This window comes from Sander lucioperca, chromosome 9 (assembly GCF_008315115.2).
Source record: "Sander lucioperca isolate FBNREF2018 chromosome 9, SLUC_FBN_1.2, whole genome shotgun sequence".
NCBI lineage: Eukaryota > Metazoa > Chordata > Actinopteri > Perciformes > Percidae > Sander > Sander lucioperca.
The window spans coordinates 26839714-26864904 of record NC_050181.1 but is presented as its reverse complement, the minus strand read 5'-3'; the positions used below and the strand labels follow the sequence as shown (position 1 = coordinate 26864904).

At 37.7% G+C, this 25191-nt stretch overlaps 2 protein-coding genes and 1 long non-coding RNA gene across 3 annotated transcripts; 2 read left to right on the top strand and 1 right to left on the bottom strand.

The window, feature by feature from the left end:
• Nucleotides 1-1725: 1725 nt before the first annotated feature.
• On the top strand, nt 1726-10154 carry LOC116044813. Its single transcript, XM_031292306.2, has 3 exons — nt 1726-1733; nt 5626-5724; nt 5837-10154. Exons 2-3 carry the CDS (start codon nt 5628-5630, stop codon nt 9541-9543), a joined length of 3804 nt encoding a protein of 1267 aa, XP_031148166.1. The 5' UTR covers nt 1726-1733; nt 5626-5627; the 3' UTR covers nt 9544-10154.
• Nucleotides 1741-25009, top strand: LOC118495841. The gene is made up of 3 exons (XR_004898285.1): nt 1741-2084; nt 18576-18580; nt 24986-25009. It is a non-coding gene; the product is annotated as an uncharacterized LOC118495841 (long non-coding RNA).
• Nucleotides 20635-23491, bottom strand: LOC116044834. The gene is made up of 2 exons (XM_031292356.1): nt 23412-23491; nt 20635-23063 (listed from the first exon to the last, which is right to left on the bottom strand). The coding sequence occupies exon 2, from the start codon at nt 22876-22878 to the stop codon at nt 21004-21006; it is 1875 nt and encodes a 624-aa protein (XP_031148216.1). The 5' UTR covers nt 22879-23063; nt 23412-23491; the 3' UTR covers nt 20635-21003.
• Nucleotides 25010-25191: the final 182 nt, after the last annotated feature.

Sequence of the window (25191 nt, the reverse complement as noted above, 5' to 3'; positions counted from 1 at the left end):
TTCAGTAGCTCATCTACCTTAAAATAACAGGATTTTGATAATATGGTTTAAGGTTATTGTTTTTGTTTTTTTTCCTACCACTCTTCGGAGGACAACTTTATTTTTAATAAAGCAATATATTTTTTATATACACAGTATGTTACATTCAGATTTAGAATTACATTCAGTACTTTTACTGTTGTCCTACCGTAACCATTCACCCTGTTTTAGTGAGACCCTGGATCCATATAAGGGCAGGGGGGATTAAAGTACCACGTACGGAGTGTAACACATAACACATAAAATGCGACAAGGTGACGGACAGACAACAGAGGGAAGATAACGGGACCATAACAGAACTGACAAAACGGGACTGGAAAGGACAGTTGACAAACACAAGGACGTATTATTAGTGATAGGGTAGAATGATCTACGATTCATATTGGGTGGTCACGGTTAGGGTGTTGAAAGGAGTTGGAAAAACATGTTATGCATAAGTGTGGATAGTGTGGATAGTGTGTATGAGTAACTGCAAGGGCACAAAAAAAGGGAAAAAGAAAAATAATATAAATAATGTAAAATTTATTTATTTATTTTAATTGTAAATAGGGAGGGCGGGGTATTACATAATGCAGGAGGGGGGTATATGTCTGGTAATGTACTTGGCTTGTAGTTATGTTTTTTTTATATTTACTTAGAAACGTTAGAAATGGGGACCAGGTGTCTTCAAAGGCTGACATTTGCTTCCCTCTGCGTGCATTGTGTTTTTCCATTGAAATGTATTCTGAGATGAAATTTGTCCTGCGATTGATGTGGCAAGAATTCTTTGATTTCCAGTTTTGGAGGACTAGTATACTTTAAGGGTTTTTTTTAATAATATATCAAACATGAGGTTGGGTATGTCTCTTTGATGCACTCAGCTGTGACAAACACATGACTTTTAGTATGTGGTTAGGAATAGATTTGAAATAAATGAATATTTCCCTATCAGTTTCCTAGATAAATAAACATTGATTTTAAAAGATGTAATAAAATAAAATACAAAAAGAACAAAGTGCCTTTGAAAACAGAAAGGGCAAGTTCTGCTTTAGTTTACTCTGTAGCTCATTTTATATAAACAGTGTTAACACACAACGGGGTTATTGGCAAGACAACAAGTGAGACCATTTCCCAGAAACCTTCATGTAAACCTGAAAGTGGAAGAAACATTCCACAATTTTCTACTCATTCACTGTCATAGAACTGTCATCAGCATGACTGTTATACATCAATATTAACCTATTAATGCTTCTTTGTTACAAGAATAAATAGAAAAAACACTGGTACAGCTAGTAGACCATTGTAAATGCCTACAGGATAATCTACAGAAAATGTAAGACCTTTTATAAGAAGTACTTTCTACTAAAGAAATAGTCCTGTGTGTGTTTTCTTATTGAAATCTGTGAACATGTATCATCATCACAAAGGCAAACAGAGTTTATATACTTGAACTGACCTTTCTCCTCTCTCTACACTCTGCAGGTCATGCCCTTTCTGGGAAATCAGCCTGATTCTCCTCTGAGAGATTACATACTTTAACTGACCTTGCTCCTCTCTCTACACTCTGCAGGTCATGCCATTTCTGGGAAATCAGCCTGATTCTCCTCTGTGCCGCCTCCTATTAATGAATAAAGATCTAGGGGCGTTTCTCTCTCAGAGACGATATAATGTCTGAAACTACAGCTGTGCCTCAGATGATCACACACAGCTTCACTGTAAGTACATCAATTCTCTTTTGTTAATGTGCTGTTGCATGCCCCAGTTCTGCTGTGGAGTAAGAGTCCTGCAGTTTCTCATTGCTTAACCAATGACTGTGGATATGTTTTTATATGATGTAAAAGCAATGCAGTAATAGATACTGTGCCATAACAATTTCCCTGAGGGGATCAAAAAAGTATTCTGATTCTGAAGTAGATAGATATAAAAAGAGCCTCCATAGAAAAGAAGAACTTGTTCAAGGTAGGTTTATGCAAATACATCTGCAGGAAGGATAGCAGTGTAACAATTTATGATACCTATTGAAACAGATGAGAGAGGCTTTGTTCAGAGTTTTTACAGAATGGAATGTAACAGATTTACAACAAGTTTAGAAGTCCACCTTTTACTTTTTGCTTTTTTATAAAGCATTTGACTATTAATAGAAGTTTGCAAAGTGTATTGGGAGTAAAATAAGACTGTACCCATATTAGCAGACATAGGCCTCTAAGGTTAGCAATGTCAGTCCACCACTTTGGTATAGACTGATATATCAATACAAGTATTTCATGGATTGCTGAAAAATCTGACCCTTAAGTTTAAAGAAAAAAGCAGTACTATAAGTAAACTTGTCAATGTCTATTTAGTTAATTTGTGGTTTGGAGTCTGTGTCATTGAAGTTTATTTACAATCGGTGTTGGGAGTAACGCGTTACAAAAGTAATGCAATTACAGTAATGTATTCCTTTTTGCTGAAGTTGGACTGAAATGACTGAGCTGTATTTTCACATGAGGTCTTATAGGCCCAAGTACTTTGACTTTATTTTTGGTATTCTTGAAAAATATGGCAAGCCCCACAGAGCCATTAGCTATATGTCTAGCTATACGTGATTTCAATTTTACCAGCCTTTATTTTGTAGCCTATGTTTTAGCCAGTGTTTGGCAAATAGCAGGATTCCTGTTTTGCCTGTGTTTTATTTAAAAAATAAAAAATCAATTATAGGCTTTGTTTAGCCTACATGTTATTTTTTGTGAAGTTGGACTGGATTTACTGAGTCATATTTCCAGGAGGCCTAATTCAGCATTTTTTGATTCTTTATAAAGCATAAGCTATGTCATCCAATGCGTGCCAGCTTTGTGCTGTGAACTTGAATTAAAAGAGAATAAAAGAATAAAAAATGAAAAGAATAAGAGATTGTGCATCTTATCATCATTAGACTATAGGTTACATAATAGTGGGCTCTAGCTGTTTTGTGATTGATATGCATAGGCCTACGCTTTAAATAACAGTAAATATATATCAGAATCTACCAGATTTTGATTCTTTGCCTGCTTTTGTAATTCTGATAGTGATTACAGTGATTGTATTGTGCCGTGAGCCTTCACTGTGTCTATTATATTAAGTTGTTAGTAGCCTTAGGGGCCTACACAGTCATTATGCTATACAATATTGTCCTCGACTGGATATATAATGAGCTGCAGTAAACTCAATTTTAGCATTTTAGAATGCCAAGTCATACTTCCGTGGATATTTTGGTAAAAGTAACTCAAAAGTAATGCAAAAGTTGTGTAACACATTACAACTCAGAGACATTAATATTGTAATATAACTACTCTCAGATGACAGTAACTAGTAATCCATAATGTATTACATTTTCTACTTTATTTTTTCACCTACATGGTATGTGCGTATAACTATGCTCCAACTAATTCAGACATTCATATTCACCTCAAATGTTCACCTCAGAATGAATTGTATTAACTTTGGTTTTCCTTTAATCTAGCGCCATCATCAGGTCAAATGACCGTAAAACTAATGCTATTCCCAACAGCCCCAGCTGTACTTTGTGTTTGTGATTGCAAATGTTAACATGTTAACATGCTAAATTATAATGGTGAAAGCTGCTGAGCATTAGCTGCAACATTTTCATTGTGAGCATTCTGACATTAGTAATTTAACCCTCAGCACCACTGACCCTCAGAGCAACATCAGACTCATTAGTACAGTCAGTGTTTCCCTTATGGTTTCTATTTACATAAATTATATTTGCCCTCATGGCCCACAAAGTTTGGCTTATGGTAAGGAGCAAATGTTCTTCAGTTGTTGGATGTTAGAAAAGTAGTAAATAAAAAATAATACACACAACACCAATATCTAAAAATATTTAGGTCTGATTTTTACACAAATTATTTGATTTTAATTGTTTGCCTTAACGTATCTTTACTTTAGGACGAGCTACATGGATTGTTAAGGTTAATTTCAAAAAAATAATTGATCAAATAACATTTGTAAAAGGGTAATGTGATGTGAAATCGCTCATAGAATGAAAAGAGATTTATCACCAACTTCTGCAGCACTATGCCCATTGTTTTGGTTTTACAATTTCCACTATAACAACTTTATATGGTGATAATATGTCTTGTTTACAGCTTGTTCTGTTAAAAAATGTTGATTTAGTACAATTATTATTGGTTCAATCTTCCTGTGTTTAGAAATGGTTATTCTTGTGATGCTTGGAATTTTTATACCTTGGCAGTTAACCATTTACCATGCAATACCATGATTAACCATAATTTAATTAATCTTCTGTTAGGAGAAAAGCATATGTTGGTCCAGAATTGAAGTCAGTATAGCAGAAGCTGACAGGTGGTACGTATTTTATTTCTGTTCTTTTCCCAGTTTATTTAACTGTCAAGACTATTTAGTTTGTTGCTTTCCATTTTCTCATTGTATGATGGAAAATTAATTCACCGACAGATGGCACAATCAGCTGAGTTCTATTCCATCCAATCTGATGTGAACACTGTTGATTAGTCAAATAAATAATAATAATGAACACAAAAGAAACATACGGTTGTTAAATGTCACTTTTTTAATGAAAGATGAAAAACAATTCTAAACTAGATACTAAAAATAATAAATGTTTAGTTTGTCATTGGTTTTGTGAGATTTTTGTTTGCTAAAAAGGTTAGATGTTTATTAACCTTCAGATGATCAAATAGTTTTTAAACTTGAAATCATACAAACTCCTCCAAAGGAATAGTTCAGATTTTTTTTTAAGTGTGGTTGTATGAGCTATTTCTCCATAGTCCATGTATCAGCTTCAGTAGATGGCGGTCGGTCCCAGTTTGGAGAAGCAGGCAGGAGTACCCACATGGAAGCTAAGCATTGTACTGCTGTGGACTAGGGCAGCAGCTAAACACATTTTAGACACCTAAAAAAATCTATATCAGTTGCTGTAGTCCTAGTCCTTCCTACTGCACATTTTCTCAACCGTAGATATCCGTATTGCTATGCCCATTCAGTCTCCCTCTGCAAAGGTTCTTCTTCATACTCTGGCTCATAAAGATATCCTCTTGTCTCCACTGGGAACAGCATTTTGTCATTGCTGTCACAATCACTCAATTTTATTTTCTTGTAGTTGTTTAGGCTATTCCATAAAGAGCCTGAACCAAACAGCTGATCTGCGGCGTAGTACAGTCACACTTATGCGTTGGAATGAAGAAGTTCTACAGCTGTGAAAACATTCGAAATACAGTGTACACTTAACTGATATCTGATATTTTTTTTTACATGGTCCTTTTCTTTTAGGTGTCTAAAATATGTTTAGCAGCTGCCCCCATCTACAGCAGTAGGCCTACATTGCTTAGCTTTTGTATCGGAACACTTGCCTGCTTCTCCAAACTAGGTGCAGACTACTGTAGCTACACTGACTATGGAGAAGTACCTCATACAATTACACTTCAAAATATCCAAACTATCCCTTAAATTGGCATCCTAAAGTGTTCAACAAAAAGCAACATGTTTTATTTACTCTTGACTTCAGAGGAGCTCGTCTTTGTTAAAGCAACTATACGAGATGTCTGAAAAGATAATGAGCAGTAAACCAACATACTTTCTGTTTTTTCTAAGGGATGGCTGAAGCCAGCAGAACGATAGAGGTGGCCGCGCTCGGCCGGCCATTCAGCCTCGGGATGCTGTACGACTGCCGCCAAGATTCACTCGTCCCTGGTAAGGATCCACATGTACAGTTATTAAATGGAAATGAATGACAAAATTCTAAACCAAGCTTATATCATGCAATAAAGGGCAGTCCTAACTTCCTTTAATTCTTTTCTGGCAGGCATGACACTGTGGGACTGTGATGACTTGGAAAAAAATACAAGAGAAAGACCACAACACAACAGTGACTTTGAGATAGTTGCTTCTGAATCAATTGAGGATAAATCCTCAGCACTAACAGTTGAAGCCTCTCTGAAAGCAAGTTTTTTAGGTGGACTGGTCAAGGTTGAAGGATCAGCCAAATACCTGAATGATAATAAGACATCCAAAAATCAGGCCAGAGTAACTCTGAAGTACAAAGCTACCACAAACTTCCGGGAACTGTCGATGAATCACCTTGGAAGAGGCAAAGTGAAGCATCCATATGTCTTTGAAAAAGGATTAGCAACACATGTAGTCACAGGTGTCCTTTATGGAGCACAAGCATTTTTTGTCTTTGACCGTGAGGTGTCCGAAAAGGAAAATCATCAAGACATTCAGGGCAACTTGAAGGTGATGATCAAGAAGATTCCCTGCTTTGCGATTGAGGGTGAAGGTTCCCTGAAAATGGAAGACAAGGACAGAGAAAAGGTTGACAAATTCTCCTGCAGATTCTTTGGAGACTTTTCAATTCAGAAATCTCCTACATCCTTTCAAGATGCAGTAGAAGTCTACCAAAGCCTCCCAAAATTGTTGGGAGCTGACGGAGAAAACGCAGTACCAATGAAGGTCTGGCTGTTGCCACTGACAAGTTTAGATTCTTCTGCTGCTAAACTTGTCCGTCAGATAAGTATAAGATTAGTTCAAGAATCACAGAATGTCCTGGAGGACTTCAGTGAGCTGGAAATGAGGTGCAATGATGCACTAAAGACCACCACTGCACAGCAGTTCCCACAGATTGGCAAAAAGATTAAAAGTTTTAAAGAAATGTCCTCTGAGTTCAAACTGGAATTCCAACGAATCTTGGCAAAGAAACTTCCGTCAATCCGAGGAGGAGGAGAAGAGGAGGCTGGGCTCGCAGAGATCCTGAAGAAGAGACATTCTTCTCCTTTCAACAGCAAAAACCTGAACGAGTGGATGGACTGTAAAGAGAGAGAAATCTGCATGTTAAAGTCTTTCACCAACATGATGAAAAACACCAAGATTGTCCCTTCTCAAAATGGTCTTCATGAGGAAATTCTCAGTGCAGAACATGCTGTGTGTTTTGTCTTCACCTCACTTGGAAGTGCTGAATCGTACCTCTCAGCTTTATCAAACTACTTAAAACAAACACCAGAAGACCCTCAATGTGCACATACCCAAGATGTAGAGAAGGAACAATGGTATCTTTCAAACAAAGTAGCAGATTCATTGCGGAACAAAGCAAAGCTCTTCAGTGACTTTGCAGAGGCCAACAAGGAGAACAAGAAGATTAAGTTCCTGACAGTGGGTTCAACAAATGAGACACAGAAAGGTTCAAGCATCTACCTTTATAAAGAAGGCTTTTCTGTCAGTGAGAACTTTGAGCCTCCTTCAAAGCCTGAAACAGTGACAGTAAGTGATATAAACCACAACAGTGTGACTCTGAAGGTTTCTCCTCCCAGATTTGGAGCAGAGGACATCACCTCCTACTCTGTTGAGTACTGTGTCTGTGGAGAGGATGGATGGAAACAGAAGACAGCATCAAAAGCTGAAGAAGTCTCAGTGAGCCATCTGAGTCCTAACACAGAGTATATGTTCAGATGCAGAGCAGTGACCTCAGTAGGTGTTGGGCCAGCCAATGAAGTCACTGGTTCCAGTAAAACTTTACCTTGCAGCCCTCCTGGAAAACCTGTAGTCGAACCAAATTCAAGAGAGATATCGGTTAGCTGGGAGAAACCTGCTGGGCTTGGACAAGATGTCCACATTTTGAGCTACATTGTGGAGTACGCCAGAACAGACAACGGGGTTAAAGAGGGAGACCTCCAATGGAACGAAATGACGGCAGGAGCTGAAAAGGCGATCATATCAGAGCTTCAGTCAGAGACAGAATATGTTGTCAGGGTCAGATGTGATTGTGGTGTAGCTGGCAGAAGCAAAGAAAGCAGCACTGTTAATGTCTGCACAACAAAACGTGAATTTGCACGTCTTGCAGAGTTCCTCAAACATATTAGCAAGAGAATACATTCTGAATCTCCGTCAGTTTACAAACTGCCTCTGAAAGAAGAAGATATGGATGTCGATGGATGCCGGAGGTATAACCTTGGCAAAGAAAGCATGAGGCAAAATCGCACAATAATGCTTCTTGGAGCAACTGGATCAGGAAAGTCCACTCTGATCAATGGAATGATCAACTACATTGTTGGTGTAGAGTGGAAGGACAATTTCAGATTTCAATTAATTGAGGAGGATCAGACGAGATCACAATCTGAAAGTCAGACATCTGAAGCCACTGTGTACAAAATCAACTACCAAGAGGGGTTTAAAGTCCCCTTCTCTATGACCATTGTGGACACACCAGGGTTTGGGGACACAAGAGGAATAGGAAGAGACAGGGAGATCACAGAGCAAATCAGGAGGCTTTTTACCTCTGCTAATGGGGTAAGTGAGATTGATGCAGTGTGTTTTGTTACCCAGGCCTCTCTTGCACGACTAACAGCAACGCAACGATATGTGTTTGACTCAGTACTCTCCATTTTTGGCAAAGATGTGGCAGAGAACATTCAGATGCTGGTGACTTTTGCAGATGGCAAGCAGCCACCGGTTCTGGAGGCAATAAGCGCCTCTGGGGTTCCATGTCCAAAAAATGATATAGGACTTCCAGTTCACTTCAAGTTCAACAACTCTGCATTGTTTGCAGATAACAGAAGCAGCAGTGACAGGGCCTGTGATGAGGGATCTGATGAGGATGATGACAACTTTGACGAAATGTTTTGGAACATGGGTGCCAAAAGTATGGAGAAGTTCTTCACTGCTTTGAAAAAAATAACAACCAAAAGCTTGCTCATGACCCAAGAGGTTTTAAAAGAACGAAAGCATCTTGAAACAGCAGTTGAAGGTTTGCAACCGCAAGTTAAAGCTGGATTAGCAAAACTTGAAGAAATAAGGACAACCAAAGAAAAGATTAAAGAGCATGAAACAGCCATGACTTCAAATGAAAACTTTGAGATTGAGGTGGAGGTTATTAAGCCAGTCAAAGTACAGCTCACAAAGACAGGAGAGTACATTACCAACTGCCAGAAATGTTCAATAACATGCCACTACCCATGTGCGATAGCAGATGATGATCAAAAACATGGCTGTGCATCAATGGATAGGACAGGGAGGTGCACTGTCTGCCCTGGGAAATGCATTTGGAATGTGCATTTCAACCAAACATACAGTTGGGAGTATGTTAAAGTAAAAGAGAAGCAGACACTGCTGGAGCTAAAAGACAAGTACAAAAAAGCTACAAAAGAAAAGATGAGTGTTCAGGAATTGATTGAGAGGCAGGAGGAAGAGATTGTTCACCTTCAAGACATGATCGTGTCCCTCATGGATCAGTCGGCTCACTCCATAACTCGTCTGCAAGAGATCGCGCTGAGGCCTAACCCTCTGACCACTCCAGAGTACATCGACATGCTGATTGAGGGAGAAAAGTCAGAGGCAAAAGAGGGTTACAAGGCTCGAATTCAGTCTTTGGAGGCAATGAAGGAAAAGGCAAAAATCATCTCCAAAGTAACTAAACGAGATAAACTTACAAAAACAGAAGAGGAATTGTCTGAAGAAAAACAGGAGAGAAAAGAAAAGAAAGGTTGGCTTAAGAAAGCTGCAAATTTCTTTGGATATTAGTGAAAAACATGCCATGGCTACAGCAATGTGTTAGTATAAACCAGAACAAAAGTGAGTTAATGGATGAAAAATAAGTCAAAAAGACAGCTGAACAATTGTGAGAACATTGGTATGTTGACATGATTAACATCAATGTGTACATTTTGTATTGTTATGATGGTAACATGCTATCATTTTGTAAGTTATCATGCTAAAGTTAGCATGATATATGACATGTTAGCACTTCCGCTTTTAGGGTTTGGCAGTTACTGTAAGTTTTTTTTTGTCTTATAAGAGGTTCGTAACAAAGATGATAACATAATTGATGTTTATTTTACATAATCAAATAGAAGATTTGATGTATCTTTTAGTAGGTTAAAGCTGCTATTTGTGACGTTCATCCTGTTCAAAGTTCAGCAGATGACAGCTCTTCATGTGTGCAGTTTGTTGAGTTCAAACCTTTGTTCTTAGATGGTAATGATAAATATAGGAATAATACATTGATTCAAAGTATTACAGATTTCAGCTTTAACATTTGACCTATATTATAACCCATGCTGCATTTTGTGTATTTGTCTTTAATAGTTTCTTGCTTGCCCAGTTGTACCTTAAATACTAGAAACAAATCTGAACACTGAAAATGTGATGTTCAGTTTTATTTTCTATTGTGATCATTTAACTATTATTTTTTCATGAAAAGGTTTAGATATATTCACATTGTTTAATACAGGTTTTTAAACAGGAATATTAGCTTCTTGTTAAGTTTTTAAGTTTCTTTTATCTGCTCTTCAATTTATTTTCTTTGACATTTGAAAAACAAACTGAATAATGTTAATGAGTTATTGTATTGATGTGTATAAATGTTCATGTTGTTCTGTCCTACTGAATCATAAACAAACTCTAAATCATAATCAATTGTTTCTTTAAAATACAAATTCAAATATAAGTAGGTTCAGATAAAGGTTTAAATATATTTTCATTGCACCCAGTTTACATTGTTCATATTTTTACACTGGGTTATCAGCTTCCTGCTTATTTTAACATGTTTATCTACTATTAGATTAGATATGAAGTTTATTTTCCTGGAGATTTTACAACATGAAGACAATGTGGATCATTTTAATGACTCCTGATACTGATGTATATTTACTTGCATATTATTGTCCTGTGGGGTAATACAATGGCTGCCACTGAAAGATGGAGAAATCATTTAATAATAAATGAATGTTATTATGCCTCAAGTGTTGTCTGTTGTCCTCTGATGTGTCAGTGTGGCTTTCTTTACTCTCTGCAGCTCCGTTTTCTCTTCCAGGACCTTTCAGGTCAGTCTGACAGCAGCGCTGCAAAGTAACTGACTACATTTACTCTAGGACTGTACTACAGTTTGAAGGTACTTTTCCATTTATGCTAATTTATACTTCTACTTGGATACATTTCAGAGGGAACTATTGTGTTTTTTACTCCACTACATTTATCTGATAGCTATAGTTTCATGCTAATGTCTCTTATATTTACTAAAAAGACCAATAGAGACACCAAATAACTACAGAGACAAAACCATGAAGACCGCAACTCAAAAAACCAAAAAAGTCACACAAGTTTTTGAAGCACACTTGTTGTTTTAAATGGCCGAACACGCACATAAAAGCGTTATGAGGCACGTCTAACTGCTTTGGCGTAAAGCTGTCTTTCTCTGCAGCTGCACTACATGTTTGGAGAGAGTTACAGTCTAACTCATTTCTATTCAGGCATTACTTCCCAATTAAAATAGCCTATGTCTTAATATCATTAAAATAGAAATGACGGGTAATAACAGACTAGATTATGACATTATGTAGATTATTTTAGGACCTGTCTGTCATGGAACAAAGTGTAACGCAACCACAGACAGGGGGATCTGTAATACACAAAACTTTATAAAAATAACAAAACTTATCTAAATTACTGCTGGTTCTGCAATGTTGGCACTTTAAATCTGATAATGGTGTTGTTTTAAAGTCTTTTCCCCTGTCGAGATCGGTTTCCCCCGTTAAAATGCATAGCGCCCCCCCTCGGTAGTTAGGGTTAAGGTTTGGTTCAGGTTTAGGTAGTGGGGGGGAACAGAGCTCGATACAACACTGGCAGTGCAGAACTGGAGCATCAAATGAGGCTCGTCGATTATGACTTTCAGTGTGTTTGGGCCTTCACAATAAAGCAGAGTCTGGGGTCCTTCACATTTAGATGTCTGAGTTATCAGTTCACCACAGAGACATTTCCTCTCTAAACTTCTCAAATAGTTTCACTTAGACTGACATATCTCCTTCTTCTATAAAACTGATGATTACCTGGTAGTGTAAATATTGACAGATAATATAATAATAAATGATATTGACAGTTTTGGTTTTGAATTATTCAGGACGAGTAAAGAAACCTGAAATCCTAACTTTCACTGTCCAGAGGGAACATAAAGAGGGACGGCAGCAGAGTGTGGTGGGAAGGTGACAGTTTATTGTGTCCAGGAATGTCAAAGAGCACAGTGAGTCCGTGCTGTAGTTTCCTTCATTAACCGATTAAAATAGTTTGTTCTAGAACATTTAAAAACATTAAAGAAAAGAAAAACTTGACATATGACATAATTAAGCCAATTGTGTATGTAAAGTCAGTACAAAAACTTAACTTAAAACATGCCAGGGGTCAGCAACGTGAAAACATTAGAGTACAGTCTCACAGTTTTAATGACTTTATAGTTTTTTGATGAAGTAATTGTCTTAATGTATTGCGTCATTTCTTTCTTGAACACAATAAAGTGAGTTTTTACTGGCAAATTAACATTTAATGATGTAAAATTTAGCAAAGAATATTATGAGATGGTTAGCACTGTGGCCTCACAGCAAGAAGGTTCAAATCCTGGTCGTCCCGGGCCTTTCTGTGTGGAGTTTCCATGTTCTCCCCGTGTCTTCGTGGGTTTCCTCCAGGAGCTCCGGTTTCCTCCCCACCGTCACAAACATGTACTAGGTTCTCCAGTCAGTGCCCTTGAGCAGGGCACTGGCTCAGATCTGGAGTTGGTCCCCGGGTGCTGTGACTGGCTGTCCACTGCTCCCTTGAGGGATGGGTCAAAATGCAGAGAATGAATTTCGCTTCATGTATGTGTATGTGACAAGTACCTTTACCTTTAAATATTATATTTTCCAGAAAAAGTTCAAAGAATGAACACTTTAAATGTAAACAAAGTGTGCCAGAAATGCAATGCGCCGTCCAGCGGTGGAATGTGACGAAGTACATTTACTCCAGTGCTGTACTTGATTCCAAATGTTGAGGTACTTGTACTTTACTTGAGTCTTTTCTTTTCATACCACTTTCTACTTCTACTCCGCTACATTTCAGAGAGAAATATTGTACTTTTTACTCCACTACATTCATCTGTCACAGCTTTAGTTACTAGTTACTTTACACATTAAGGTTCCAGCACACAAAACACATGTAGTTTATAACATCTGATATTTGATTCTAAAGTAAACTAGCCGACAATATAACGGCTACAAGTCCAGCTGAGATCATCAGACCATTAAACACACAACTGGTTGGATCCTTTACACTTTCTACAGTGGGAGGATTCTTCTTTACTGTTAATACTTTAACAGTGTGGTAGTGGTACTTTTATGCAGTAAAGGATCTGAATACTTCTTCCAGCGCTGGCGCTGTTGTAGACTTATGTTGGACTGCCCTCTAGTGGACACAATGTAAAACAACAACAACATGCCGATAGTGGCACTGGGCTGAGAAGTGTAGCAAATATTAATAATAGGCTGAATTTGAGCGTTACATATTCACATACAATTCGAATATTAAAAACATTTACAAATTTGTAATGATGTCATACAGAAAGATTGACCTCTCTGCATCCATTACCTGTGGGTTTTATTTTCAGACAAATAATGATGAGATATGGTTCGGCCTATTTTCTTTTTGTGGTCCTTCTGTTGTGTGAAAGTTGGACACAAGTTGATAGCTCTGGTAGTGCAGCATTTGTACTTGTGTGCAGTCAGTTGTTAAATAAGTATTTAACACATTATGATTAAAAAATGGATTGTTGTCATTGTTTTAGCTATATTTCTCTCCTGCACCAACACAGTCTCACGGCAGTTCGTGAAATGGTCACGTAATTTTTAATCTATTGATTCGTGTACACGGACACGTTTATCTCGTTTTTTTCGTGATGGTCAGCACATTTTTGAAACTAATGTATTTCAATGGGAAGCATTTTTTGTGATCACAGCACGATTCTTTCTGTCAGTCGGGCGTGAAATGAACACGATCGCCGAAAATTCTGTGATGGGCCCACGGAGGTTGGGTTTGGGAAAAGAAGAACGGGGAAAGGAAACGTGACAGGCAGGACACCATCCCCGGTCTCCTGGGTGAAAGTCCTGTGTTGTTTGACCCATCCACCCCCCCAACCAACCTCCCTATGCAGATTTTTGGCCTTTCATACTACTCGCTACCGTAGTCGCTCTTAATACGTTAGTTTAAAAAAATGCGCTGACCATCACGAAAAAAAACGAGACAAATGTGTCTGTATACACAAATCAATGGATTAAATTACGTGACCATTTCACCATCTGCTGTGAGACTGGGCTGCCTGCACACGTCTCCTTAATAACCTGGAAGTTGTAATGTGTCTGCATTTGTCTTTAAACATATATTTTGATATCCTAGGTCTTGTTTCTGTCTTGGAGTAAAGGATATTTGTTTTTAAATTGGGAAATTGACATGTGATAGCTTTTCTTCACTTTTTAGGACATGATTAGTATCTGTCAATGTTATGATTTATTGTTTTCTGTAGTTGTGACAACATTCTTATGTGGAAATAAAGCTTTACACATTTTTAACAGACATTAAAGATACTAAAACATTGACCAATAATCTATCAGAACCTGAGATCCTCAACGGTTTTCACTCAATGAGATGGACACCAGTTTAACCCTTTAACCTGTAATACTCAGTATATTAATGTATGTTATATAGCACAGATTACATGTGTGATAAAACTTTTAATCTGTCCACTGTTTGCAGACACCTGATTGGGACATACAACATCCGTTGAGCCCTGAGGAGGCAGAGCTTTGATCCATGTGAGCGTCGACCCCCAAGACTGACGAGCCGAGGATCTCAGATCCTGAAGAGAAAAGACACATCTGGAAGAACAAAGTTCTAAACTTCCATTCATCGTGGAATTTATGGAGCATGTGTTCGAGAAGATGCTTTTGAGCTCAGCTTTGATAGGTTTTGTGCCTCACTCGACCCAGAACTGTAAACCGGGATGAAGGAGCATACCAACTTTCCCACACCTGGGACGCAGTTCTACAGAGACTCTCGTCTGGGGACTGTGCATTCTATCACACAGGTGGACACAAACTAAACATATCACACCCACAGTAGACGTCACAGCAACATCACGTGACGCTTCTGAAGATGACTGCAGAGTCAGCAGTCGAAACGGTCAGGTATGATGAAAAACTTTAAGCCTGTCGTATAAGAAAAAATCACTTATAAATAGACGTTTCCTTTGGATTGAAACTGAAAAAAAGTTTAAAACAAATGAAGAGGAGCAATTCTTTTGGGAAAAAAAGCCTATGGTAAATAACTTCAAACATTATTATATTTGGGCTTCATATAATGTGTGTAATGTTGTTTTTTCCTGGAACTTATTATTATTATTATTAAATATTAGAAATATCGGTCTTTCTTCGTTTTTTTGGGGCTTTCTATATGCCCAGAAGGACTAAGAATGACCCGTATTTTTACTTTTAAGATGTCCTAAAAACGCTGCGTAAAAATTACGAATAAAATAGTGATAAAAGCGACGTTTTGATGTTAAACGTGTTAAAATATATTAATGGCATTTTGGGCTTTCCATACTGGCCGGCGGCTCGCTTGACCGCAGCGGCAACAGTCGTGCGCGTTCACGGACTCGGCAGTTGGCCTCATTGCCGCCTTTAACGTCGCAAAACAATGGAGGTGGCGGCTGTGAACGCTCCCTGTCTATCTCAACAGTTGCACCCGCTGATGGATGAAAAGTACCGGGGAAACTGACGGACTGGAGAAGCGTAGATGGATGAAAAGTTGCAGAGAATCTGACGGACTCGGATGAAAGGTTTCGGTTGAACTGAGGACTGGAAAGGTACGTGGCTGCTCCTGCAGGTTTGTTGTGATAATTTAAACAAGCTAACGTAATATGGCAAGATTAATTTGCTGAATTATATAAACGCTGGTGCTTTTGGTGCCTTCCCTACAACATTTTACCCATTTTTCTCATTGATGGAACTAAACAGAGAGCCGGTAAGTTTGTTTATAAGTTAACCGCCGAGTAACGTTAGTTAGATGTGCTAACGGCTTTAGCTAGTTAGCGCTGTCATGCTAACCTTAACTGAATCTAATGTAAAGCTAGCTAGTTAGCACCGTGGTAGAAGAAGTAACGTTACTCAGATATTTCACTTAGCTAGAAGTACAGTGTAAAACTACTACATTGACAAATGACAAAATCCATTTATACCAGAGGTTAAGCGGTTTATAAATTATGATAAGAAAGAAAGTAGGAAAAAATACTTAAGCAGTTCATGCAGTAAGAAATGTAATGTTACCTATATCAAGAGTCTTTAAGGCTTTTGGGGTTGAAGAGTGCTAAATAATTTGTATTGTTGCATTTCATTCCTTAAAACTCTATGGAAGTTTTCTGTTACAGAATTTACTTTTTGTATGTGAAATTTTGCTAAGATGATAAAATGCAGACATAAAAACCAAACCGCACGTCTTTGTACAGTAATGAAACTTGTAATGAACATGATAGAAATGTTACAACAGATACATTGAGCAAAGTCTTTACAAAAAAGTTACCATACAAGGCCAGCTCCAAAATAAGTGTGTGGTTGATGCGTCAATTCTTAGGCTCGAACCACACCGAAAACGCATATGCTAGAAAAACGGACCGACGCCTTTTTTTCACGCGACGCGCAAGCGTGTTGGAAGCATTTCCAGGCAAAATAAAACACGAAAAGATTTTTATATGTCATTTTGACACAAATACATTTAATAAATGACATTTTGATGTTTGAAAGTCTCTAGGTGTTGACATAAATGCAGATATAAATGTAATTAAAAAAAAAATATATATATATTGATTTTCAAATATTGCACCTGTCAATACAGAACGAAATATGCCGATGTTGTCTTTGCTGTAATCAGATCAGTATATATTTATGTTTATGGGAAACATACATGTGTACAGACAAGGCTAGCAGCAGCAGTACCGCGTCAGACACATTTCTGATTGGCAAAGACATAGAAAACGCCACGCAGCCGCCACGCAACTGACACGCAACAGAAACACCACGCTCACGCCATGCAGGCAGTGTGCAGGAGCCCTTAGTCTTTGCAAATAATGTTTAGCAATGATGTAGAAATTTGAAAACAGACATCTCAAGGTGTGTTTGTGATCACGTGTCCTGAAGGTAAGTTCCAAACTTGTTTCCACTCCAAAATACACTTAAAGTACCAAAAGTACCGTAACATTACTCAGCATGATGACATTTGCATCAGGGTCACCGTCTGTTCTTGGGAAGGGTGACCTGATCTGGTTTCTAGCTCTTTAAACCCACATTGTTACTCCCTATTTGTGAAGTTTTCTAAACTTGAATCTACATATTTTTAGCGGTAAGTAGCCAATCAGTAAGTATTTTATCACAATTAATAAAATTACTGTAATATAATGGCTGTACTATATAGTACCAGTCAAAAGTTTGGACATGCTTTCCCATTCAAGTGAATGAGAAAACGTGTCCAAACTTTTGACTGGTACTGTATATATACTGTGTATGTATGTATGTATGTATGTATGTATGTATGTATGTATATATATATATATATATATATATATATAGACCTTGAGTGTAATTAATTTCAATGAGCTATGGTTCTTAGTGTTTCAAAAGAAGATTATTAGCAAGATCAGTCACAAGCAGTAAACACCTTTATTGTTTATGTCTAGGTTTAGGATGCATAGTTTAAAAATCTACTTACACATTATCTAACAAAAGCCATTTTCATTTAGACGTCAATGTTATTTGTCTGTTTACACCGGCGTCTCCTGTATGTCTTCTGCGAGCCGCGAGACAATGTGTCAAGCCAGGTAGGTAAGTGCATCCGGATAGTTCTCAGCTGTGTCTAGAGCGAGAGAGGCGATCAGGCACACAGTTAGAGAGAGTGACTTACACACACAGTTTGGAGTGGCCTGGCTGCAAGTGTTGGCGTGATCTTGTGATATTGCGAGAATCCAGCTGCCGGTCACGTCTATTATTGTGAATGGTGACCTGATCTGGTTTCTAGCTCTTTAAACACACATTGTTACCCCCTATATGTGAAGTTTTCTTCTGTTGAATCTACATATTTTTAGCGATAAGTAGCCAATCAGTAAGTAACAATACATGCAACAAAATTACACTGTAATATAATGGCAGTACTATGTATAATAACCCTGAGTGGGTAATGTATTTATTAGCAAGATCAGTAACAAGCAGTAAACCAATTCCAATTTCCAATCTGTCTGCTCACACCGGCTGCGATCATGAGCGGAGTGCCTGCGTTGGCCCACACGGTTGTTTTGGCGTCTCCTCTATTTCTTCTGCGAGCCACCAGCGAATATGTCAAGCCAGGTAGGTGAGCGCAGCCGGGTACTAAAAAAAAGATACAAAATAAATTTGAAAATAAAACAGCCAGGTTCCTGTTCATTTTGGATGTCTTGACTTTTCATGTCTAGAGCGAAAAGGCACACAGACCGAGGGAGTGACACACACACATACGGTTTGGAGTGGCCTGGATGGAGGTGTTGGTGTGATATTGTGAGAATCCAGCTGCCAAGCAAGGTAAATTTTGTATAGCTTTTCATTTAAGATTTGCCTTTACTGGTCTGCGCTGTTAGTGATTCTTTGCTTTCACTGTCTGTGAAACTGTGTTCAGATTCCCACCGCAGCAAAGGACATTGTACAAAGAGGTCATCACACAAATCAGCAGATTAGTCTAAGGTAGAGTTTTACTCTCAGCTGGAGTTAAAAAAGCTAGCAAGGTTGCTCTCAATTAATTCCTGGTAGAGCTTAACACTGACAGTCATGTTGAGGTGGGCAAATTATTTTACACAAGGAGCATCAATGCTTGTTAAAGGTTATTATATTTATATAATAATATATTATATTATATTAGTTTCCTTCACTGAGCAAATTTTATTTACTTGTCTTTTCTGTGGCTTCAATTTAATAGTATAACTTAATGCGTAGTGTAATTACACTGTAGCAAATTATTAATGGATTATTGCATATGTGTAGTTTGGATACATGAGAAATGTTGTGGCATACCATATACTGAAAACTAACTTATTTGGCTTTTCCTGCAGCTGTCCAAATGCAACAACTCTGGTACGTTTTGGATCAACCTCGGACATTGAAAAGTAGACATTTAGCTCATTTTAAGTATCTTTTGTTTTAATCATAAGTAACATTCATACAAAATAGAAAGGACGGCAAACTTTTCTATATTCATTTAAAAACATGTTGCTGTAACCATTTTTTCTTTTGATCAACACAGCAAAGAGGTCAGTGGAAGTCTGCTAATTCCTGAAGGAATCTGGTATCAAAGTGTTTTCTCCAGTTGTTTATTGACACCGGCAGATTGAAAACTACGTCATGAAGATGAGACTCTGCACAGCACGCCACCACGATGCGAGTGATGTTTCCAAATTTGTCTGTATGGTAAGTACAACGCTTTTAAAATCCAAAGGCTTAACATTTAATTGGATTTGATTAAATTGTTATATTATTTTTGATCACCTTTCCATCAACACGGACTAGACTTGGGCTGGTCTAAAAAATGTCAAACCAGTTTGATATTAAGCCAAACACCGGACCGGTATACCAAATGTTACCACTAGGTGTCGCCCTGGTCTCAGTTGCTCCCAAGTGAGACTGATAAGAGAGCCCATGAGAGTTTAGCCACTCCAGTCAACATGGTGGCAGCAATGCATCTCTCAAAGGTGTAATTGTCCGTGTACGTGGTTGTATTATAAAACAATTGTCTATCCGTAGAATCAAGTAGATTCTGGCAAGTTAAATGCTGACCTGAAACAATGTCTAGCTGCAGAGTGCTACACATCTGGACAAAAGGAACAAACTAAAGACAGAAATATAACTTGATTTTAGTAGGCCTCATTTTTCATTATTCAGTCATTTCTTTGTAATTCAGCAAAGCCCCTTAAATAAAGACAATACAATGTTATTTATTACACATCAATAGCTTTTATTTATTTTCATGATTTACATGACCTTCAGTTTTTCAAATACACAAAGTTATGCGCATAATCAAAAAGGAAAACACTAATAGCTCTGTGTAATAAACAGCTGGTATTAAACAACAATGTATAACATTTGTTCAAATCATCATGTGTTTTCTTTGGCATATAATGTGGTTTAACTCAGAAACAAAAACAAAATAAATTAGCAAGAGAAGGTGGACGAGCTTCACAAGAGCCCCTCTTGACACCTTTAAAGTAGCAGACAGATTAAACGGATGGGTAAGAGGGAGGCCCTAGTATCTGAAGAAAAAAAAGAAATCACCTCCCATTAAGTATAGCAAAATACACCCCAATTATTAATATACATATTAAATATGCAACACAAATATGCCGTCAATGACAGATGTCCAAATGTCAGTTAAATCTGTCTGATTGAACACTGAACTATGTGTTACATATCTGTGCAATGACAAACTGCAATAACTTAAAGTAAAAAGCTAATCAATACCAAATAGGGATGGAACTTTACATCTTGAATCAGTTAAAAAGTTGATATAAACGAGTAAAGATTACAACCGGTTGAGATAAAATTAATTGTAATGCAATTTTTACACGGCCTAGGGCGTAATCTACTTTTGATTTCACTAAGTCTTCTTAGTTTGTCTTTGAAGATTTTTTTTTTCTATTTAGTTATTTTGATGTAGTTATTTTAGATTTCTTTTTTTTTTTTTAATTTGTCACCTTTGATAAGAGGACACATCTGTTGTTTTGCACAGTTCATTGAAATTAAGGAAGATTTTTTTCAGTTGTCTGCAGCTGTCTGTTAAAATGTTACAAAATGTATTTTGAACTTTAAATCGTGAATCGTGAGTTGAGTATATTGTTACATACCTTTACACCAAAGAAGTTATGTTTATGGATGGATATATAAACAGATCACATCAGAGATGGATGAACAAATCAAACCCTAGCAGGACCTGGTTCCACCTTGGAAGCTTCCGGTCTTGTCTTTTGTTGGTATGGGAGTCAGTCTCATCTTGTTTGGGTTTGTATCAAGCTCACTGACTTAGTCTTTGTTCATATTAGAATAATTCTGGATTTCCACTGAATGCAGAACGTCTTAGTTGGTATCAGTGTCTGTGTTGTCCTACTTTATGTTGGTCTCAGTGTTATTTAAGTCTTGGTCTTTTGGTATTAGTCTCAGTGTTGTCCTGGCTGGTATTCGTATCAGTCTTATTCTTTCTATGGCCTTGATTACAACCCTGGAATTCGGTAAAATGATTTGGGAGAAGTTTCTCTCCTCTCTCTACTTTAACTATATACTCAGCTATTTCTCTCATGGCTATCAGGGGTTGAACACGTTGCTTCCAGCGAGACTTGGCCTCAGATTTCTCTCCCTCAATAAACATGTCAATGTTCTTTGGAGTGAAGAGACGATTTGGCTTCAGTGCAATCTCTTCAAGTCTGTTTTGACACTTGGCATAGCTTGCTATCAGTGTCTCCACCTCAGCCTGCACAGTTTTATATTCATGGGTCAGTTTTTCAATCAATGCCTGGACAGGTTTTTTGGACTCTGTAGCTTTTAGGTACTTCTTTTTCAGCTCTTTCATTGTTCGTTTTTCTTTAACTTCCTCACTATCCCATTTGTACCTCTGATTATGATGTTCATTCCAATAACATTTGCCTGGACACACAGTACAGTATCCATCTGATCCCATTGCCCTACAGTGTCTCTCATCTCCTCTTTTATTGGATCTTCGACAGGGACAGTGACAGGTGTAATGACACTGCTTACAGTTGTTGATGTGAATTCCGGTACCAGAAATGTCTATTTGAATAGCTTCTAGGACACTGGATTCAAACTCAAACTTCTCATTTCTGCTGATCTCTGCCTCATACTCTTTAAGTATTCCAGTTGCCTCTTTTATCTCTTCAAGCTTGGCTAACCCTTCTTTAACCTGTTTCTGCAAATTGTCACCTAAATTCTCGAGCTGCTTTCTTTCTCTGAGGACCTCTTTAGTCATTGTCAAGCCTTTGGTGTCTATGATATCCAAAGCAACAAAGAACCTATTCATGCTTTTTGTTCCCATGTCCCAAAACATATGATCAAAGCCTCCATCATCTTCATCATCTCCACTCATACTGTTTGCTGCAGATGTTTTGTTGTCTGCAAACAACGCTGAATTATTGAATTTGAAGTGAACTGGCAGCCCATCTTTTGTTTTCGTACATGGGACACCTAAAGCCTTGATTGCCCCTAGAACTGGTGGTTGCTGTCTATCTGCGAATGTCACCAGAACCCGGATGTTTTCTGCTACATCTTTGCCAAAGATTGAGAGCATAGAATCAAACACATATTTCTGTGATGGTGTGAGTTGTGCTAAAGCAGCCTGAGCTACAAAACACACAGCGTCAACATCAGTTATACCACAATCAGCAGAGAAGAGATTACGTATCTGTTCTGTGATCATCTGGTCTCTTTCTATGCCTCTTGTATCTCCAAAGCCTGGAGTGTCAACAATGGTCAGTGAGTAGTCGATTTCAAAACCCTCCTGGTGGTAGATTTTGTACACTGTGACTTCAGAAGTCTGACTTTCAGCTTGTGATCTCGACTGACCCTCATCAACTAATTTAAACCGATATGAATCCTCCCATTTGACTCCTAGAATGTAATTGATCATCCCATTGATGAGAGTTGACTTCCCAGCACCAGTTGCTCCGAAAACCATTATCGTGCGATTAGGTTTAATGGACTCTTTCCCAAAACAGAATTGCTTGCACCCATCAACATTGATTTGTTCTTCTGTCAGGGGAACTTTATAAACTGGAAGAGACCCTTTATGATGTTCTAGCAATGTGCTTTTTTCTTTAACAGTGTCAGCAAGCCGTTTAATACGCACTAGCTTCTCTTTACTACAAATATTTTGTTGTGAAATAACGAGATGTGAATCAACCGGAGTCTTGGTTCGCACTGTTCTTCCAGCACGGTTTAAATTTGATCCTGAAAAGACTGACCTAACACCTGACCGAAGACTGGATTGCATTATGGTGAAGGGAAGTAATTATGTTGCCAGTATTTAAGTAAAAATTGGTTAGTACCAAGGCCAGCCCTGTGGAGAAATATTTCCAATGAGAAAATGGACAGGTGTGGCTCTTTTGGTCAGAGCAGATCATCCATCTTGCTGGAGAGCGTTGCTTCTGTTATTATGAGGTACTCCCCGGTCTGAATCTGCATGTATTGAAATGTATACAATTTATTAAACATAATTTAACCCACACTTGCAATGAGACACCAAGCTGAAAGATTCTGCTTCATTCAACAGCTTGTAGTTGACTTCAGTATTGCATTAAGTCAGTTTCAGATCATGTTGGTGTTCAGCAAATGATGAGGTGAAGTTGAAGGTTGAGCTTTGCAGAAGTCAAATTCAGCAATCTTAATCAGTTTACTTATGAGTTGGATCAGTTTAGCAGCTATGGTGCAGGGTTCAGTTCATGACTGCAGCAGCTAGCCAGTCTAGTAAAAATACTCAAGTATTAGATTAAAAAAAGAATCTGCTGGAGATGAATTACAACTAACCTCTGTTGGCTGTTCTCAGTTCAGTTGTCTGGTTTAGGATCCAAAATGCTGCTCTGGGATTTAAATGATCTCAAACTCCTAAAATACAAAAAGAACAAAGTACCTTTTAAACCATAGCTGTATTTATGGTACGGTAATGGTTTTAAGACCTCATATATCTTTATGATCATTTTTGGGTCATACATTTATTGACATAATCACATTTATTATTTACCTTACGTGTTATCTGATAATAGGCACTGCAGATGGCATCACTGTGGGGTTTAAGTGTCCAAAGTCTGACGTTCCTTGATGTCTTATGTAAGATAAGCAGCAACAAGCTGAAGGAAGTTGCACTTGATTAATCTAAAAAATAAAGCAGAACATCAAATATTCTTTCCCTAGGTGTGTGATGCACGTATTTAGCGTGGTGTTGAAGGGGTCCTCTCAAGAAAATATAGTTTTTTAATAATAGAAAATGCAGTTTCACATCATTTGGGGCCATTATTATAACACATTCTGTTTCTAAAATGTGTTGAATATACAGCAGATAAAAAATAACACTAAAATCTACCAAAAAAAACTTTAAAGCTAAAGAAGTCCACTGGGGACCAACTACAATCATTAGATCTGAGAAAAGTAAGTAAGTGTAAGTTCATTCTTCATTAAAAGACAGTAATGTAATGAGCAAGCCAACATTCAAATTAGAGCTGCTGTTAAAATCTGCCAGTGACAATTGTGATTGACAAAAATGAGACACCTGCTTTGTCTGCATCTGACTGAAATCAAAGACTAATTATTTAACACTTTGGAAATTGATTTCACAATTTTAGAGTTCAATTAAACATCACTAACTTTGTATGTATTGTGCTAGAATTGTAAACTTTACAGGCGTAGCAACAGCAACTCAGGGTGTGGGGCTTAGAACAAGTCACTTTTATGCTTTCACTTGAAGGTTTTTTTTTATTTCGTCTTCCTGAGAACCTGACAGTTTGGAGGGTTGCCTACAGTATACTCTATACACAGTTTATAGTCTTCCTGTATAATTTATTTTTACTCACAGCTAGTTGTCTTGGATGGTCAAGCCGCTGATGATCTTAAAGTGTAGAAGGAGGAAGTGTAAATTAACTTCACTGTTGAATCCTTCAGCATATGAAAGCACTGCCAGTTGTCAACTGCTTATAGAAAACCCCAAAGATAGAAAAATAATACTTTAATATTATTGATGCAGTTTTGAGTTATCAAACAATGACTTTAACAAAAAACTGTCGAATTATGCTTTACTTTTACACTTGGATTAATTATGTGGGACAAGATGTAAAAGAACAGAATTCAACAAAACTCAAATTGGGTTCTCAATTGACCAGAGTTTGTTAAACTTGTCTGATAGACTACAAAATATACATAATTTTATAACTGAAATGAAATCATGCAGTTATGTTCATGTCAATATAATTACAAACACTGAAACAACTTATAAAGAGTAACCGCTCATTGTGTTTAGCAACTTACCATTCAGTTTGTCTCTGATCAGGGAGGACGAGTTCTTCTTCACTTCACTCTGTTGCATCTTTTTATATGCATCACACACACAGACACACACACACACACACACACACACACACACACACACACACACACACACACTTTGGAGTGGCTTCACTTTTTGCTGAGTCTTGCCTCATTGAATACACAACTAATTGATTATGAATTGGATAGTAAACGGGCAATCAGTTAGATATGACGTAGATGAACTTAATTTGATCTAAAGTGGTGGTCATCAAGTATCATCAAGGGAAAT

Bases quoted from the DNA above. Each gene is read 5' to 3' on its own strand.
- LOC116044813 (XM_031292306.2), top strand. From the start codon at position 5,628: ATGGCTGAAGCCAGCAGAACGATAGAGGTGGCCGCGCTCGGCCGGCCA. The intron at 5,725-5,836 runs GTAAGGATCCAC...CTTTTCTGGCAG, and splicing joins CCAAGATTCACTCGTCCCTG to GCATGACACTGTGGGACTGT.
- LOC116044834 (XM_031292356.1), bottom strand. From the start codon at position 22,878: ATGCAATCCAGTCTTCGGTCAGGTGTTAGGTCAGTCTTTTCAGGATCA.